Genomic DNA, 19,359 nt, shown 5'->3' on the forward strand with positions numbered 1-19,359 from the left:
ACCTGGATAGAAAAAGACCTGTTATTTTTTTTAGATCATCCTTTTTGCTAACAGCTGAGTGACTCCAGGAAAATTTCCTTTCTCAGAGTCTCCATATTTCCATCTCATGAGTGATAGAATGCTGAAGACATTCTCTGTGGTCCCTTGAAGCTCTCAAATTTTGTTATCTGAAAGAGAAAATTCATATAATTGCAATATTTTAGTGGGATCTGGGATAATTGGAAAATAATTGCTGCTTCAAACTTTTATTAATCTATATTTAGTTATGAGTCATGCTTTCACAATAGATGCTTTGGAAATCAGTGGAGAGACAAATCGAGTAAACAGAATTTTAAATATTTTATTTATATGCAGTTTGTGTAATCCCTGGAGCCCATAGGCATATTAAGATCATTTAAAATATCCATTAAAAGTTATGTGTTATGCGACAAACTCCTCTTTTAGAATGCCTTGCCAAAGGATAAAGAGCTAACGTTTATTGAGTAGCTACTACTGCCAGATTAATTGGATTCATTATGTCTAACCCTTCCAGCAACCCTGCGGGGTAAGTCCTGATATTTCTACTCTGCTGATGAAGAAGGTTGGAGATGGCAAGAGAGGTGCACACAATTCCTTAGCTAATGAACATCTTCTTGCTGTGTCTCTAGGCAGATTTGCCTAGCTATAAAATTTGTGCTCATTCCACAGTGCCATAGCATCTTTGGGAGAAGACCTCTGTTCAAATATATAAGACAGTAAGCATCTGTTCTCTCTCCTTCTCTCAGTCTCCCTCCCCTCCCCTACCTGTGTGTGTGTGTGTGTGTGTGTGTGCGCGTGAGTGTATGTTATATATAATGGTTTGTGTAAGTATGTACCTATTCTTGTGGGTGTTTATGCATACATGATGAATACATGTGATTGTTAGAATAAAAGCCTGTCATCATTTTTGGGAGTCTTCCTCAACTGCTTTCCATTTTATATGTTTGTGTCACAGTCTCTCTTTGAAACTTGACCGTAACAATTTTCCAGTCTTCCCTAGGACTTGAATTGGAAGCTTACACTGTTTCTCTTGGTTTTTCACATGAGGACTTGGGAAGAGAACTTAGGTCATCATGCAAGCACTTTGCCAGCAGAACCATCTGCCCTGCTCTGTCTGTCTGTTTTTGCTACCCTGAATTTGCCCTGTGGAGCATAGCACAGTGTCCTTGTGAAACATTTGGGAAAGTCAATTGTCTCCTTCCATGGTGTGTTGAGTTCAGCAGAGGAGAGACCAGGACAGTCAGAGTAGCTAGGTTTCCAGCCATATTCTAACACAGATTTGCCAAGCAGGGCTTCAGTTCCCTAAGGTCCAGTATCTTCTGCTCTGATGGGATTGACAATCTTTTTGAGCTTCCAGGTTCTTCTTGTGAGGGGATAGTATATATGGTAGTGAAGATGTGCCCAGGGCTTGGTGCTCTACAGAACCCACAAATCTCAGTCATGGAATGAAGTGGTATTTTTAGAGTGGGGCATGCAGAATCTGAAACAAGAAACCTCCATTTTTCCCTGTCTTACCCATCATGCCATCAATGATGCTGTAACTTTGAGACAACTCCTTCTCCTTTTGAGCCTAGATTGTCTACATAGTGAAATTATATCTATCCTTTGGTGGTTTCTTAAATATCTCTCCCATCTTCATGTTTGGATTCTCTAGTAGAAAGCAGTAGGTGGGTGGGAAAGTTCACAGGGCTTCACAGCAAGTGCTGGTTGCTCCATATGTAGCAAAGAATGTTGGTTTCCTGCTGCCTTCTCCAATATTAATTCCCATCACATCCACATGTCCTTGTTTTCACAAAGAGCATGATATGAAGATTTCCATTTGTGTTTCTGGTTATGGTCCATTTATAGGAAATTTGTGTCGTTTTTGCATGTGATTCTATTCTTCTGCTTCTTAAGTATTTACTCAGATAGAAGATTAGCTCCATTCAAGTATTATTTTCTCCTGATTGGACACTCTAATTTCTCCTACTTTTGTTTCCTTATGAACCTTCAGGCCTGCTCTTATTTGGTACCAGAATCAAATTGTGATAATTTGTGTGAGTGAGATGGCTCAGCAGACTGATTCACTTGTTACCATGCCTGAAGCCCTGAGTTCTATACTCAGAATTTATGGAGTAAGAGAGAACCAACTGTTGCAAGTTTGTGACCCACCACATCTATGTTGTGGTACATATGAACATGTACATTAAATTTTAAAAATATCATTACTTAAATGAACACACTTTGGAAAAGAGACATGCAAATTCTAAGCAAAACTTATTTTATTCTCTAAACTTAACCCAATGTACTTACCTGTAATGAAAACAGTATATTCATAATCACATTTTCAGAGATACTTCATTCTTTTTATACATTTTTTTCTTTTTTGCATGCTTTTCTCTTTTTGCCATTTCTGAGCCAGAATTCTCTGAAAGATTCACTTGGATGGCATGGCTCCTCAACTGTCCTCTCTCTTACATTCTGGGGCATGAATGCAGGCAGGGGATTTGGCACCGACACCCTTGCTCGTTAAAATGCATCATTTCTACTTCACATGTGCCCTTGGATTCACCTTTACTTGAGCTGGCTGGGGATCTGTGGGAGAGAATGGGAACAGCAGGCAAGAGAAATGCCCTCGCTTCTCTTCTCAGTGCAATGATTTTGTCTCCTTACCCTCCTCCTCTGCGATTCCCCTTGTTCATCTCTGGGGATAATTTGCTGCTAACAATATCTGAAGCAGTCTCAGAGTTCTTCTCCATCACACTGTAACTCTGAGACTTCTTTTTATTCTATTTCCAAGTGATTAGCTAATGCAACCAAAAGGACAAGCCATCCAGGAATAAATAAATGCAAACATCGTGCAACTGCAATCAATCATGCTTTCAACAAACATTTATTGGACGTAAAGTGTCTATAAAATATTCTAAGTTGTTTCTTTGGATGAATTCAAAACCACAGAGAAGTGCATACCTACATCATAATGGGTTTGACCCTCATGCAGTCGCTTTACTGAGTACTGTTCTCACATAGATATCAGGCTTCCTAGAGCCACTCAGACTCTCCAGAGGGTTTGTTTTGAGGACATCACTCAGAATTCACTGCCTTTGTCTCCCTAGGAAACTATAGCAGGTGATCGTGACTTACCATGAACTCAGAGAATCTATATTTCTCAGAAGACATTAAGCAACAGCCACCCTGCTATCTTCTTGACTGCATTCCTCTTGGCTATGATTTATTGTTGTCTTTTGAATATAGGCATACTCAAAGATACTGATAGTTCACACTCTTCAAGTGTTCTGGATTGCATAGAATCACTCTGGTGTGATATTTTCACCTAGACTTCCTTTCCTGTTGATTATTTTTCCTTTATCCTCTACATTTTATGCTGTTATTATTACTTGTATGTATGTGTACATGTAATGGATATGCCCTTGTGTTGTGTGTGTGTCCCTGTGTGTATGCCTACATGTGTGGGGAGGTGCATAATTGTATACCCACCCACGCTTATAGGTCAGAGGAATATATTAAGGCACCCTGCTTTATCACTTGCTACCTAATTCTCTTGAGACAAGGTTTCTCACTGAATTAATTCAGTTGGACAAGCTAGTCAGAAGGTCCCAGCTATCATTCTGCCTCTACCCTCCAGAATCTTGGGGTTTTACATGAGGTGTGGTGTGGTGTAAAATGTTGTGTGGGGGGGGTCCACAGAATCATTTACCATAAAGGTTAAATTCAGTTCATCATGCTTGTCCAGAAAGTACTTTTACCCACTTATAATATTTCTGCCTCCTTTTTTGAATTTTAAAAATGATAAAATATGATGCTTTGGAAAAATACCACATTAACATATTATTGAGGCCTGGCTGCATTAGGTGCTGTGTTTTATGATTTAGTCAAGCTGAATACATCCCTCTGAGTTACTATTTACGTTTCATAGACTGTAAACAGTAGGTACCACAGTCAGGTGACAAAGCCTAGAATTACTATCTTCAATTCCTAGGCTGAAGGAGTCAGGGATGCAGGTGATCTTATTCTATCAGTTTTATGTAGCAGATGAAGGCATTACTGTGTGGGAGGGGACACATCTCTGTACAGTCTGATTCATGCCTATTTTGATAACCATTTCGCCCACTTCAGTGCAATGTGCATTCAAAGTATTGAGAGAGACAGAGAGAGAGAGAGAGAGAGAGAGAGAGAGAGAGAGAGAGAGAGAGAGAGAGAGAGAGAATGAGAATACAAAAGCAAAGAGTTATTAAAGAGGATGAAGAGTTTTTCTATATAGGTGATGCTTATTCTAAATGAAAGCCTAGGACTTACACCTTCCTTTCAGGCTCTCCTTAAACCCTGCCCCTGAGGTTCCATTCTTCCTCCATGCACTGTCCTTGTCATCACTCACCCTCCTGCTTTCAGTCTTGTGGTAGACACTTCATGACTTCCATCCAGAATCCTTTTTTTAAATCTCAGTCTAATTGGTTCACCTATCCTGCTGGGATGCTTAATTGGGCATAAGCATATTCTGCCTATCCTGTGTCATGGTAGGTTCTTCCTTTTCCTGCAGGGGGACTTACTTACTCTGTGGGATCCGAAGGAAAGATCTATTTTATGTTGTTCTCAAGTCACTAAGCACTTCCATGAAATTGTTCCAGGGCTGGCAGAGCAAATAGGCAGCATTTCTTCCTTGTTTCACTTTATTTTATCTTACTTGTTCTCAGGTGGCATGGTACATGGTAAGTCACCAGCACCTGCAGTTAGGAGCCACAGGCTCTGATTAAATCATTTTAGTCTTTTGCTCTCTCTTTTCTTGGGTTTATAATTTAAGCTTTTTGACATTCCATTTTCCAATCCATGAATTGGGCAAATTGATTTTGATATCTTCTATGAATGGGGTCAAAATGAAGCTTTCAAAAGAAGGGTTTATACTCTCCACAGGCATAATCTAGCCTGTCACTTAACGTCTGTAAATATTATTTTATTAGAATATAGTTATATTTGCTTGTTTACATATTACCAGTAACTGCTCCAAAGCACAGGAATGGATTTGAGTAGTTGTTTGTGATGCCTAATGAATTTAAAATCTGGTCCTTTTCTGAAAACACTTCTCTGACTCCTGTCCTTCGAATACAATCAGATTGAATTGGCTGAAAACAGTCTCTTAGCATTTTATATGACAGATTTTATAATGAGGACTCAAAATATAGCTCAGTGGCATGCTGTTTGCCTAACCTGTGTAGTGTCCAGTTTAATTTTTGTTGAGGCTAACAGAGAATTTCAATGTCTATACTCTTCCAATCTCACATAATCATGTTGCTTGGTTTTATGTCATTGATCATTAATACTGCTGCTTCTGCTCCACTCTGCCTGCCTCCTTAATGATCCCCACATAAGGTAATATTATTCCTACCTCAGGATCTTTGCACCCACTCTTCTTTCACTGCAAATCAGTCTTCAACCACCAGATGGCTCCATGATTTCTCATTTCCTTCAATTTTTTTTTCAAATGAGAAAGTCCTATTTCAATCACAATATAGAATGCCTGGACAACTCATTCTTTCTCTTTCCTTATTTGTCTGAACAACAGTCTCCCCACATTCTGGTTTCTTTGAAATATATCTGTTCTCACAAGAATATAAACTGTTTTAAAGCAAATCTTTTTAAAATCTATTTGTTTACTTCTTCAACTTAAGGGCTGGAATAACCGCAAGCACAGAAATCACGGATACATAGTTATCTTTTCAACTGCATGTATAAGAACAGATCAAAGTGGTGTGGAGTCTACTTACTGGAGTTCATTTTGGGAAAAGTATACTACAATTCTAGAATTCTGTTCTTGTTACTGTTTTAGCCCTAGCATCCCTATAGTTGCTACAGAGCTTCATAAATTAGTCTCTGAACATGTTTAGTCGGAGTCATTGCCCTATGGAGACATAGTTGGCATCCCACCTAAAGGCAATAAAGGCACTTGGTGGCCACCTTGATTACCTGAGTTCAACCAACAAGACAAACATAGTAGAAGGAAAGGACTCACTCCCTCAAATTTTCCCCCATACATGTGCGTGGGTACGCACACCCACGCACCCAAACACACACACACACACACACACACACACACACCTAGTAATTTTTAAAAAATGTGTGTTTTAAAAATAACAGTGTTGGGGCACAGGCCTTTAATCCCAGCACTCAGGAGGCAGAGGCAGGCGGATCTCTGTGATTTCCAGGCCCGGCTGGACCAACAGCCTCCAAAACAATACAGAGAAAGCCTGTCTTGTAAAACAAAACAAAAAAAAGTAACAGTGTTGGTGTGATAGGAGGGACGTATCAGGGCTAAACCATTTTCCATGAAGTATGAAGAGTTGTATTGAAATCTTTAGCATGCAATTAAAAATGAATGTGTAGTGGTATGAATCTGTTGTCTTAGTATAGAGTGTCAGGGAAAAGAAAGTTGGATCCCTAGAGTTTTCTAGTCAACCAGTCTAGTTAAATCTGTAGGCTATGGGTTCATCAAGAAGCACTGACTCAAAAAGTAAGGTCCTCTAGCCTACACACACGCACACGCACACAAACACACACACTCACAAATACACACACAGCACTGTGTATATACATGAACACATACATACAGAATGTATGTTGCAGTCTGAATTTTACAAGAGCTAATAACAGTTTAACTTTCTGATACATAGACACACACACAGGGAGATAGAGAGAGAGAGAGAGAGAGAGAGACAGAGAGAGAGACAGAGAGAGAGAGAGAGAGAGAGAGAGAGAGAGAGAGAGAGAGAGAGAGGAGAGAGAGAGAGTTCTGGTACTAACTGCATGTCTAAACTGAGAACCACATGTTTCCCAGCCCTGCAGCCTCATTAGGGATCCATGGAGAGGACATTAAAATATTCATCCCAGAGAAGTCATGTGATAATATTATTGACATGTATATGCACACACATCCACATCCACTTCTCTTTCTATGTGCCCTATCCCTTCTCATTATCTTTCTTTTTTTTCTTAAAACCATCACCCTTTCTGAAATTTGTATGGCCAAATCTTGTTTCATTCAAACATCAATTTGCACAGAATTTTTGGATACCCTCTATTCCCACTATCCCCTGTCAATAGGCTGTATTGGGGACCATTCCTTTTGGATCCCTTTACTAAAATTATGATTACAAGAACAGATCAGAGTTTGCAAACTTTGCTCCGAAATCAGCCACTTCCACCCTCCCTCAATTTAGAGTTGAGCAGGGAGTCCCACACATGAAGCTAATTCCTTCCTCCCTTCTCTCCTTCCTTACTAGATTTATTTTATTATTTATATTTATTTAATTATGCATATGTGTATGTATGTCCACACACATACATATGAGTGTATACATGAATAATAATGCCTATGGAGGCCAGAGGCATCCAGGTCTCCTAGAGCTGGGGTTACAATCCATTGTGAGCTGCTATTAGGTATAAGGAATCAAACTCTGGTCTTCTGCCAGGGCAGTAAGCTCTCCTAACAGCTGAACCATTTCTCCAGTACCATATCCAAGCCTTTTAAATGGACCTGGAAACATGTTTAGGATGTCATGTGCCTTTTATTCTTACAAGTCTTACATCTACTACATGAAAGAATAATTGGGAACTTGATGTTGACTTCTTTCCTGTTTTCTTCAGAAGCAACACCCATAGTGAGTCCTGGATATTTATCTAGTGAGTGTCCCAAAGTCTGTGGAGGTTATTAGAGAATAAATTATTCTTTGCTTTGTTGATCAATGAGGGTGGCATCAGTCTTCTATATCTCTGGTGGTTCTTTCTATGTATTTTCTCAATATTTACATTAAATGCAGAAATAAGGGGAAAGTTTGGTTACATTAGCTACTAGTCATGCATGACAAACTATCTGAGTGATCCTTCGCAAGTTAACTTAACACCTTATGTGTGTAGATAAATATTCATTTTGAGGTACATAAGAAATTTTACATGCAAAAAGAAGACCACACATTGCCTGAACTCTTGGGGAAGGGGTCTAGGCCCTGCCCTATGTGAAATGACAGACTATGGACGCCACCATGGAGGGCCTCACCCTCCCTGGGGAAATGAGGGGATTATGGGGGGTTGTGGGGGAGGCACGGGAGGAGGGTAGGGAAAGGGAGAGGGATCTGGAGCTGACTTGTGAATCAACCTTGTTTCTTATCTAAATTTAAACTGAAAAATAAATAAATAAAAGAACATACAGTATCTGCTGTTAGTAATTTTCAGGCAAAAAAAAAAGAAAAGAAGACCACAGAAGTAAGATTCCAATAAATATGTAGAAAATTATGTGACTGGTTTCTTAAATGCATGCTTACATACATATATTTATTGTATAAATAATTTTTTAGTATAAAGCATAAGCTACTGCAGAAAGACTCTTGTCAGACATAGCTTGTAACTCAACTTACCTCATATTAATCATCAATGGTTGAATAATAGGTTTACCCACAATTTAGTGACATAAAACAACAATAGCATCTTAATGCTGGTTAGCAGTCTGGGTGGGTATCTCACAAGGCTTCAGTCATCATCTAGCTGTGCTGGTAGAGATCAATTTCCCAGTTTATGCACATAATCACTATTAAGACTCATTTATTTCCAGATCTAAGGCTGTCAGAAACTGTTGATTGGAAGCTTCTATTGGGTTAGAGTACTTTCTATATGACTTTCTCCATGGAACTTCTTACAGTGTGATAGTGTGCAAAAAAAAATATATATATATATATATATAGAGAGAGAGAGAGAGAGAGAGGACACAAAGAGAAGATGATAGTATGGGATATTATAACTTAATCATGAAGCACTATGCTATCACTTTCATATTCCTTAGTAGAAGCAAAATTGCTGAGTCCAGGACTCACTGGGATTAAAATCTAACTTACTATCTTACTTCATTGCTGGCTCTTCAAAGTCTTCCATAGACCTAGCTAGCCCTCCTGTTGTATCCTATTTCCTAATACCAACCCCCCCATACTTCCTCCCTTCCTCTCTGACGCTCCTATACTACCTTCTAACTATAGTGATCCCTGCCTTTGCTTCTATCCTTGTATCCACATGGATAAAGCTTTGGGTTGCATTTCTATTAATCAACACCATATTCCAACTTCAAAATAGAGTATTCACATACCTTCCATTCAGAACTGTTCCTCAAAGACATGGGCTACTCATATTCTTCCGTGTGTCCAGTACAACTTAATCTACAACAGTCTTGAAGTGCTATCCTTTGTCTGTTAGACTGTATGTCCCACAGTACAGGTGCTGTAATGTGATCATAGGTACCCTTTAGGGGTTTGTTGATTGCATTTGATTGACTTGAATACCTTTCTATGATGCCTCATGTTGCTTTGGAATTTGACCTTTATTCAGAGTCATGGACAGCAATCACATATGCAAATATGGATCATAGCTCCTCTGTCTCATAGATGTATTTTGATTTCAAATCTTCCAAATTCAGGTTTCTAAAAGTGAAGGTTCAGAAACCACCACTGAATTATCAGATCTTATTCTGGCATGATTCTCATATTGTTCTGTTTTGTCTTCTCCTGTCTTCATCTATTTCTCCTATACTGCTGTAAAAGGAGAGGAGAGGAGACAGACAGAGAGAGAGAGAGAGAGAGAGAGAGAGAGAGAGAGAGAGAGAGAGAGAGAGAGAAAGCACTTTTCATTAAATGTTGGTTTTCATCATTTATCTGGGATGACCTGTTGTATTTATCTCAAGGGACAGACTCTGTATCCAATGCAGATCAGAGAGACAGTCACTCCAGGCAAGCTGCATCATTGGTAAAAATGGTAACTGCTGAGAGCACAAAAACAACCTGAATCAAAAGCCTGTTTTTTGTCCTAGTTTGCATATTTCAAGTTCACAATGAATGTGCCTTTAATGATTTATAAGTGAATACCTGGCAATATTTTTGAAAAGATAAATTTATTTAAAAAATGTTCCATATTAGAGTAATGTCATGAAGTTTCTCAAGGCATTTTCATACTATCTTTCATAGATTCCCCATACCAGCAGTAGGAAATAGTGTTTGTTGAGTTTTATAGATGAAGAATGATGTATGGAGAAAGAAAATGCTTTGTCCAATGCTGTAGCACAGAATTTTCAGCAGGTTGAACAATATTTGCATTCATTGCTTACCTGTGTTGATCATTTCTATATTAAATGAAGAGGGGAGATTCCTATTTTCTTCATATGGTATTTGGAATATTGCTTTCTTCCTTCCAAATAATATGTTCTGTGAACTCACATTGAAGCATAGCATTATCAGGAATTCTGGGCCCTACACTTACTTTGTGAAATGCTGGGTATCAGGTAGCTTTGTGCTTAGAGTCTGTCCATTGCTTGTTTCTGTACACGCTTCCCTCACTACTTCTCTTCCTGCTTCCCTTACATTGTTTCATCACTTGCTTCTTCATTCTCCCTTCAAGATTTGGATTAAATCCTGCCATACAGAACATTCCTGAGGTGATTAGTGTGTGAGTCTGGGATTAAATGATAATTTTCTATTTGTTTAATGCATTTACAGTCTAATGAGAGTGACTGGCAAGTAAGTAGGTGGGATTGGATATCTAGTTCATCTAAAAGGAATCAGAAATGGATAGCAATCTGTTCTTCCATGAGTAGTGTGATAAACAAAATAATGAGATTGCTAACCCTGTTGACTGTAATGCATAAAAACCATCACCTCAAACATTTATTGTCTATAGATCACAATTATTATTTTATTTAACTCAGTCTTTCCATTTGTATTCTTTATACAAGAAGCTTCAGGGCCTGACCTTGGCTCTAAGTAGCCTAATAATCACAATGATTCTCAATAAACATTGTGGGTTACAGAGGGCTGTACATCTTAAAGGAAAGTGTCACATAGCAAATATAAAAAGCAATTATAGAGCTGAAGACAGTTGTCATCCTAGTACTTGAGAAGAGGAACCAGAACTATCATGAGCGCAATAGTTGTCAGGGCCATAAGGTTAATTCCAGGCTAACTTGACTACATTGTTGGATACAATGTGGAAAAAAAAACCAAACTGGAAGTAACTGTAGATTCTCTTTCATCTAGGAGAGGTACTTGTCTGGAATGGTGATGGGGGATGTTCTTCTATATATATGCTTCTCTTATTGATAGATGAATAAAACACTGTTTACCCAATAGAAGCAGGAAGATAGGTGGGGCTAGGAGACAAGGAGAGTTCTGGGAATTATAGGCAGAAAGAGAGAGAACCCTCCTCTCCGCCCCACAGCAAGAGATAAGTCATGTAGCAGAGGAAGGAGTAAGATAAGGCCATGTGGAAATACTTAGATTAATAGGAGTGAGTTATTTATTAAGAGAGTGTTAGCCAATAAGAAGCCCTAATAATTGGCCAACAGTTTATAATTAACATGTCTTAGTGTGCTTATTTGGGGCCAAATTGTCATAGGAAACTCCAGCAACAGGATGGATGGATGGTCTTTGGCTCATGGCTACAAATGAAGACTGAGTAATCTTGCTTATTTCTCCTGCCCAGGGAGTTTGCCCGTTGGAAGGTGAGGAACACAGCCATAGAAAGGAGAGACCTTGTTCGCCATCCAGTGCCCCTCATGCCGGAGTTTCAAAGAAGCATCCGTCTGCTTGGCCGGAGGCCCACCACTCAGCAGTTCATTGATACCATCATCAAAAAATACGGCACCCACCTGCTCATCTCTGCTACATTGGGAGGTAGGACATCATTTTATATAAAGGATGACAAGTGAATGAGATTCTCTGAGAGCCAAGACATATTCACCTCATTATATATCACCCCAAACTATGTATTTCCAGGGGTACCAGTCACCTTGGCTGCTGTGATTATGTCTGAAGAGATAATCTACATTGCCACAAAGTCTATTTTGGGAGCACTAATTCTTGTGGAAATATGAATTAACCTTTCAAAGAACTGTTAGCAATGCTTCACGTGATCACTGTCATCATGGTATCTAATCTCAAGAAAATTAAATGTCAGGAATTTTTAGCAATTTTTGTTGTTGTTTAAGTCAACATTAAGGGGTGATATCTGAGGTTAGCATTATATAAGTGGACTACCATATGCATCTTATATGGGCTTGGAATAGGTTAACAGAAAAGTAGGGCAATTGCTTTGCTCTACTCAGCCTTCCCTATATTCCCTTTCAGGGCAATCCATCTGTGAGAGATGAGGAAAGGGAGCAGAATGAAACCAATGAAAAGACAATGGAATTATGGGAACTGGTACAAACTGGGCCATTTAGGTTAAGTGTCCTGCCTGAATGTATCATTTCATATGCCTGAAGCACCACGGTGGTTTATTTTTCTTTTTTTTTCCTTCAGTGCCTATGTTCACTGTACTGTCTGAAAAACTTTGGTGTTTCAACATCTATATAGAACTGCTTAGATGTACTTAGTTATGGACCATGCCAGGAAAAGCAATTACTATTTTGTTGGACAGACAGAGGTGTGATCCCAATAGGAGTCTTTTCCTTTGGGATATTCAGGATTAGGCTCATGGGAGCAATGGCATTTAATTCAATAGGGATTGGCTTGATAAATGCAGGTGGCAGTGTTTTCCAGGCTAACTATACACTGTTAATTTGTAAGCACGTACATGCTCATTGATGTCAGCAATGTGTCTGCATATGTATGCATGGAGTCCAGAAATTGACATAGGGGAGAGTTGCTTTCTGTCTTAGATTACAGGTATATGCTCTCATGGCTACCTGTTTACGTAGGTTCTGGGAAATCAAACTTAGGTCCTCATTCTTGCACAGCAAGAGGTTGCTTACTAAGGCATGTCCCCAGAAATTTTGTATACAGTTTGATGAATGGAAGTTCAATAATCTGATAACATGGGGAATATGAGTAGAGATGTTGACTGGATAAATTCATTCACCGTTAGAACCATTTTAGCCACTAACTGATGTAGATAGCTGCAGTGTAGACATTTTATATTTCTCCAAGCTACAAGTTAAATCATAATACTTCTATTTTATAAATAACAAAATCAGGCCCAGAGGTGTTATAGCTAATAAATACCACAGCTAAGTGAAAAATTAAGGTTTCCTGGTCATTATTCTTAAAATTAAGTATCAGTTATTTCTTTAAACAGCTTGGTCACTCATCAAACTACCTATCCACCCCAACAACCAACTGATCGACATTTATTTACAGCTCTTGTTAAGCAGGTATTAAATTAATTGGGACTCTCAATTGGAATCATTAGTATGAATTATACTTGACTGTAAAGTGAGAAGAGGTGTGTTCACCAGAGCGTGGTGTTCACCTCTGCCCTTTCCTGTGAATGCTGGGAAAAAAAGTTGTTGCTACTAATTCGGCTCTTTTCTTATAAGCTATGATTTGGTCTCAGTCTTTGGAAATCCCAAGTAACAAAGGGCAATTTTCTTTTCCTCCATGAAATATACTTTTAATTTCTCTGAGGCAAGGTGGTAAATTATTCACAGAACCATGTTCCTATCCTGTTTTTACAACACAATGCTTTAAAATATGCAAAGCATTGGATTGAAATCTGGTGTTGGACAGTGGTCCCTTAATGTTCTTTCAAGGCTCACTGTGGCAGGCCTGAGCATGGAGGAGAAAGAGATTTACTGTTGATCAAATCCTGTGAGTTAGAAACTGTGAGATCCTTTATATACCACTATTTCACTCATCCACTCATTTGCTTGCATTTGAAAAAGTATTTCTGAGGGGCCTTCTGTTGCCCTACGAGGCAAGGGTTTGGGAGGAGTTGTAAAGAAAATGACAGGATCTAGAATAAGATCTCCCACTTCCTACGTCTGCCCCATAATTTTTATCAGCTTAGTACCACTTGTGCAAATATTCATTTCTCTGTGCCTCAGTTTCCTTTTTGTACCTAGTCATAATAATCTTTTTTTTTTAAAGACATACTGTGAGGATTAAAAACAAAACGATGTATTAAAAGTTCTTAGCAAACTCTGGCCCATGGCTGCAGGGAAGAAAATTCTTAGCATACTGGCAGCTAACAAATTGGTATTGCTGTTGTCACTATCCTCACTGTTATTATTTAACGGAGCTAAAGACCTCAGGGAACCCTGTGTTTGAAGCCATAGCCCGTCACTCGCTAGAAGAGTGGGAGGTATTCCCAAAACTCACTTTTTTGTCGGGATATCCATTTCCCTATCGCTACAGAAAGAAGTGTAGATAATATTATTTATTATAGGTTTTTTTTTCTCTCTAGGAGCACTGTATTCATAGAGAAGAAATGCTTTGATAAACCTTTTGAGGTGTCAAGTAAGTTCCTAAGGGCATAATTAAATAACAAAAGATGAGCCTTGAACTGTCATGTACAGGACAGGAAGAGCATTTGTTGAGCTTTTTAGGGAAACAGAAGGACAGGGAGTGGGAAGTGTGCATTCGAGCTGGAAGAGGGACCCACAGCTTAGGCGTTTCCACTGCTCTTCAAATTTTAATGGAAATTGTTAAATTCACAAAAATACTCCATGTGAATGATCTGATAATGTAGACACAAAAATCTGTGTCTGGGACTACATGTAATAGTTTTCCTTAGTCCCTCTGAAAACCATGCTTTGGGGCAGAGAAAACATCTTGCAGACTAGTAATCTGTCGGATGTGCCTGACTAAGTTTACATGCATGAGTGGAGTATGTCCTTTCCTGTTTAACAGGCAGACATGGATGCCTTCCAAAGCCTGACTATGAGTGACTATCCCTGGGTATATCTATATGCACAGTCTCACATACAAGCAAGTATGAAACATGCATATAGCTTATATGTGAGCTTTTACTTGTATGGGGTTATATTACTGCATTCATACTTTTTTAGATGTGAGTATGTGGGCTCATTTTCCTCAGTTATTTGTGGGGATTTTTTGTGAGTATTCTTGGTATTCCCCACACTGCATGTCCAAAAACTTTCATTTGACTGAGAAGAGGCCTGCAAATTAAATCATAATGTCTCTAAAGAAAGGAGGAGGGATGGGATGACGCAACATCCCTGTGTACAGTCTCCTCAGTCCCTCCCCAGAGCAGTATTTTCCATTGATGAAAGGGCAAAAGGACAGACTCCCAACTCTTTCTATCCTCTGTGTGTCTGAGTCTTGCTGTGTCCCTCTGAGGAAAGATGCTGCAGACAGTGAGGCGAAGATGCTGGAGGACGAGAAGACTGTGAAGAGGCCCACGTGGGTGAAGAGGCAATTTGCAGAAATGCCCAAGTGGGAATGCAGCTCCAAACAGCACATTCTCTTAATACACACGAAATTAAGTCTTAATAATGCAGCAAGAAGTCCATTAACCCCTTTTGATCTAAGGTTTGCTTCTGCCAGCTGTAAGTCCGGAGGGAACTGACTCATTTCACCTTCTGTTCCATAGGCCCCTAAGAGAGCCTGAACTGAAATGTGGAATATTTATTCCCACTGACTCATGGCCTTAACTCCTAGAATTCACTTACTATACACTTCTCTATCATCTATCGATGAGTCCATTTAACCAATCATCTGTCCACACACTCATCCTCTGCCCATCCATTTATCTGTCAAATGATAACTGAACATCTGTTCTCTGTTGTAGCCTAGGAGAAGCATTGGGAACATTAGAAAGATGAATTGGGTGATTCACATTTCCTGTCCCTACTGCCCACTGTCCCTGAATTTCAAAGTATGATTGGATGTAAAGTCATCTCTAAACTGGATATTTTCAGGTTCAAAGAGAATTGTAGCATTTCCTACTATACTACTGGGATTGAGGATTCATCAGAAAATGCAAATCTACACATCTTGCTAGAAATACAGTCAAGTCTAGATAAGTGGAACCTCAGGATATTCCTGGATCACCATCATCTGGGAGATTTCAGTCTGACTGCTGAAGTATATAAGTAAATAAATAAGTACTGTTGATCTGGAATGCTTTCATATTTATTCATGTATATTTTTATCATTATTTGCCAAGTACACAATCCCTATGCACACTGTGCTAAGAGGGAATGACAAGGAACTAGTTCCAATCTCACAGCATTTCTGCTCCAGTGGAGTGAAAAGTGTATTAACCCAGAAATCCCTAAAGAATAAGATAAGTACTGTGTTTGGATGGAATGTTCTATAGATGTCTGCTAAATCCAACTGGGTCATAACTTCTGTTAGTTCTTTTGGTTTTTTGTTAAGTTTCTGTCTGGTTGTCCTGTCTAGTGGTGAGAGTAGGGTGTTGAAGTCTCCCACTGTAACTGTGTGAGGTCTTATATGTGATTTGAGTTTTAGTAATGTTTTGTTTATGAATGTAGATAGATGTTCAGAATTGAGACTTCTTCCTAATGGATTTTTCCTGTGATGAATATAAAATGACCTTCTTCATCTACTTTGATTGATTTTAGTTTGAAGTCTAATTTGTTAGATATGACGATAACTACACCACCTTTTTTGGGGATGGGGGGTCCATTTGATTGGAAAATCTTTTCCCAACCCTTAATTCTGAGGTAATTTCTGTTGAGTTGTGTTTATTTTATACAGCCAAAGCATGGATTCTGTCGTCACATCTATTTTGTCAGCCTGTGTCTTTTTATAGGCGAGTTAAGACCATCAATATTGAAGGAAATTAAGGATTATTAAGTGTTAATTCTTGTTTGTTTTGGATTTGTTGGTAGTGGTGGTATTGTGTGTGGATTTACCCCTCTTTTTCTTTTGGTTTTTAGGTAAAATGTGATTATCTATTGCCTATGTTTTTGTAAGTATAGTTAATTTCCTTAGGTTGGAGTTTTCCCTCCAGTACTTTCTGTAAGGCTGGATTAGTGGATATGTATAGTTTAAATCTGGTTTTGTCATGGAATGCCTTTCTTTCTCCATCTACAGTGATAGAAAGCTATGCTCAATATAGTAGTCTGGGATGGCATCTGTGGTCTCCTAGTGATTATAGAATATCTATCCAGGACCTTTTGCCTTTCAGAGTTTCCATGGAGAAGTCAGGAATAATTCTGATAGGTTTGCCTTTATATGTTACTTGTCCTTTTTCCTTTGCTACTCTTAATATTCTTAATTTATTCTATATGTTTGATGTTTTAATTATTATGTGATGAGGGCACTTTTTTGTGGTTCACTTTATTTGGTGTTCTGTACGCTTCTTTACTTCCATTGGCTTGCCTTTCTTTAGGTTGGGAAAGTTTTCTTCTATGATTTTGTTGAATATGTTTTCTGCACCTTTGAGTTGGGTTTCTTCACCTTCTTCTATACCTATTATTCTTAGGTTTGGTCTTTTCACAGTGTCCCATATTTCCTGGATATTTTGTGTTAGGATTTGTTGGACTTAAGATTTTCTTTGGTCCATGAATCTATTTCTCCTAGTGTATCTTCAACACCAGAGACTTTATCTGACATCTCTTACATCCTTTGGTTATACTTGCATCTATAGTTCCTGATCATTAGCCAGGTTTCCTAATTCCAGCATTCTTTCAGACTATTTTTTCTTTTTTTTTATTTTGTTTTGTTTTTGTCTCTATTTCAACTTTCAAACCTTGCACTGTTTCAATTGTTTCTTGCAATTTTTGGTTTGTCTTTTCCTCCATTTCTTGAAATTTTTTGTTTGTTTTTTCTTGCATTTCATTAAAAGATTTTCTCATTTCCTCTTTTAGGGTCTCTATCATCTTCATGGGTTTGTTTTTAAAGTTTTCTCTTTAGCTTCCTTTGTATTGGGATGTTCAGGTCATTCTGTTGTAGAGTTCCTTGACTCTGGTGGTGTCATATTGGTTTTTCTGTCACTGAATGTGTTCTTATATTGTCATCATCATTTCTCTTCTTCCAGTGGTTGCAGGTGGTGTCTCTTCCTCTCCTGGTGGGTATGGGGGCAAGGTTCTCTTCTGGTGGGAACAAACAGGTCCAATACTCTGATGGTTGCAGCCAGTCCTGAGACACTCCCTCTCCTGATGGGTGGAGGCAGGACTAGCACCATGATGTCAACAGACTCTGGAAAGGGACAAGATTTTCTGAGCAAATTGGGAGTATGGGGGGAGTGGGGAGGGAGTTAGGAGAAAGAGAAGGGGAGAAGAGGAGTAGAGAGGGGGACATTAGGGAGCAGAAAGATTGAGTCAGGGGAAGAATAGAAGAGAGCAAGAAAAGAGATACCATAATAGAGGGCCATTATAGGTTTAAAGCAAAACCTGTCACTAGGGAAATGTCCAAATATCTACAAGGATGACCCCAACTATCAATCCAAGTAATAGTGGAGAGGCTACTTTAAATGCCCTTCCCCTCTAATGAGATTGAGGACTAACTTTTATGCCATCCTAGAACCTTCATCCAGTATCTGATGGAAGCAGAAGCAGAAATCCACAGCTAAACACTGAGCTGAACTCCTCGAATCCATTTGCAGAAAGGGAGGATTGATGAGCAAAGGGGTCAAGACCAGGCTGGAGAAACCCACAGAAACAGCTGACCTGAACAAGGATTTTCTCATGATACCCAGACTGATAGGCCTCTGGTAGTGGATCAGTATTTATCCCTAGTGTACCAATGGACTTTGGGATCTTTTTCCACATAGAGGAATACCCTCTCAGCCTAAGCACACTGAGGAGGTCCTAGGCCCTGCTCCAAATTATATGACAGACTTTGAAGATCCCTAATCCTCTCTGGGGAGCAGAAAGGGAATGGGATAGGGAGTTGGTGGGTGACAGGGGAAAAGAGGAGGGAGAGGGAACAAGCTTGTTTCTAATTTAAATTTAAAAAATGAAAATAAAAAATAAGGACTATGTTGCAGAAAGAAAGATAACTGTGGGTATACATGGAAAATGTTATCATCCCAGGTAGGGTAAAGAGTGGGAAATAGATTGCAAGATTCGATGTTATCAGAGGAAGAGGAATGGATGAATGTTATCTAGGACAGAAAAGCAGGGTGAGGCAAAGTGGATTCATTTGACAAAGCATAATAGTCAATAGTGAGAAAAACAAGGGTCACATTTCAAAGAGCAGAGCTGTTGACAGTGAAGTAAACAGGGGTTCATTCTGTAGATCAGCAATGTCAACCCTGAGTGGAGCATGTCAGGTTCTGAGGACTTGTGGCTCATGTTTTCCACAAAAATGTTACATACTTGTTTCCATTCCTATCTGCATGTCCCTATGCCTTGGTGATTCATCTTTAATCTGGAAATGGTCTGAAGCTGCTGTCTCCTGGAATCATTTCTGGAAAATAGGAACAGAATGCAATCCCAAGTCGGATCCTCCTAAACCATTTCAAATTCTCTTCATGTATTATCTAGTTCGTGCCTGGCTAGTCTAGTTCTCAGATCTGTGCCTTTAACCATTAGTAACCAAGAAAATCACCCATTCTTTGTTTTTTTTTACTTGTCCTAGTCACTCCCTCCTACTCCTCCCTGAATCCTCT

The 19,359-nt window shown here is 39.0% G+C and overlaps 1 protein-coding gene across 1 annotated transcript in view; it reads left to right on the forward strand.

Annotated features, from left to right (window-relative positions):
• Positions 1-19,359, forward strand: part of Brinp1 (BMP/retinoic acid inducible neural specific 1) — a 180,205-nt gene that overhangs the window by 97,220 nt on the left and 63,626 nt on the right. Inside the window, 1 exon segment of the mRNA XM_005075105.4 lies at positions 11,521-11,711. Within this exon segment, the coding sequence (XP_005075162.1) occupies positions 11,521-11,711 (191 nt within the window).

The sequence above is a fragment of the Mesocricetus auratus genome, unplaced genomic scaffold (assembly GCF_017639785.1).
Source record: "Mesocricetus auratus isolate SY011 unplaced genomic scaffold, BCM_Maur_2.0 Super-Scaffold_100014, whole genome shotgun sequence".
Lineage (NCBI taxonomy): Eukaryota > Metazoa > Chordata > Mammalia > Rodentia > Cricetidae > Mesocricetus > Mesocricetus auratus.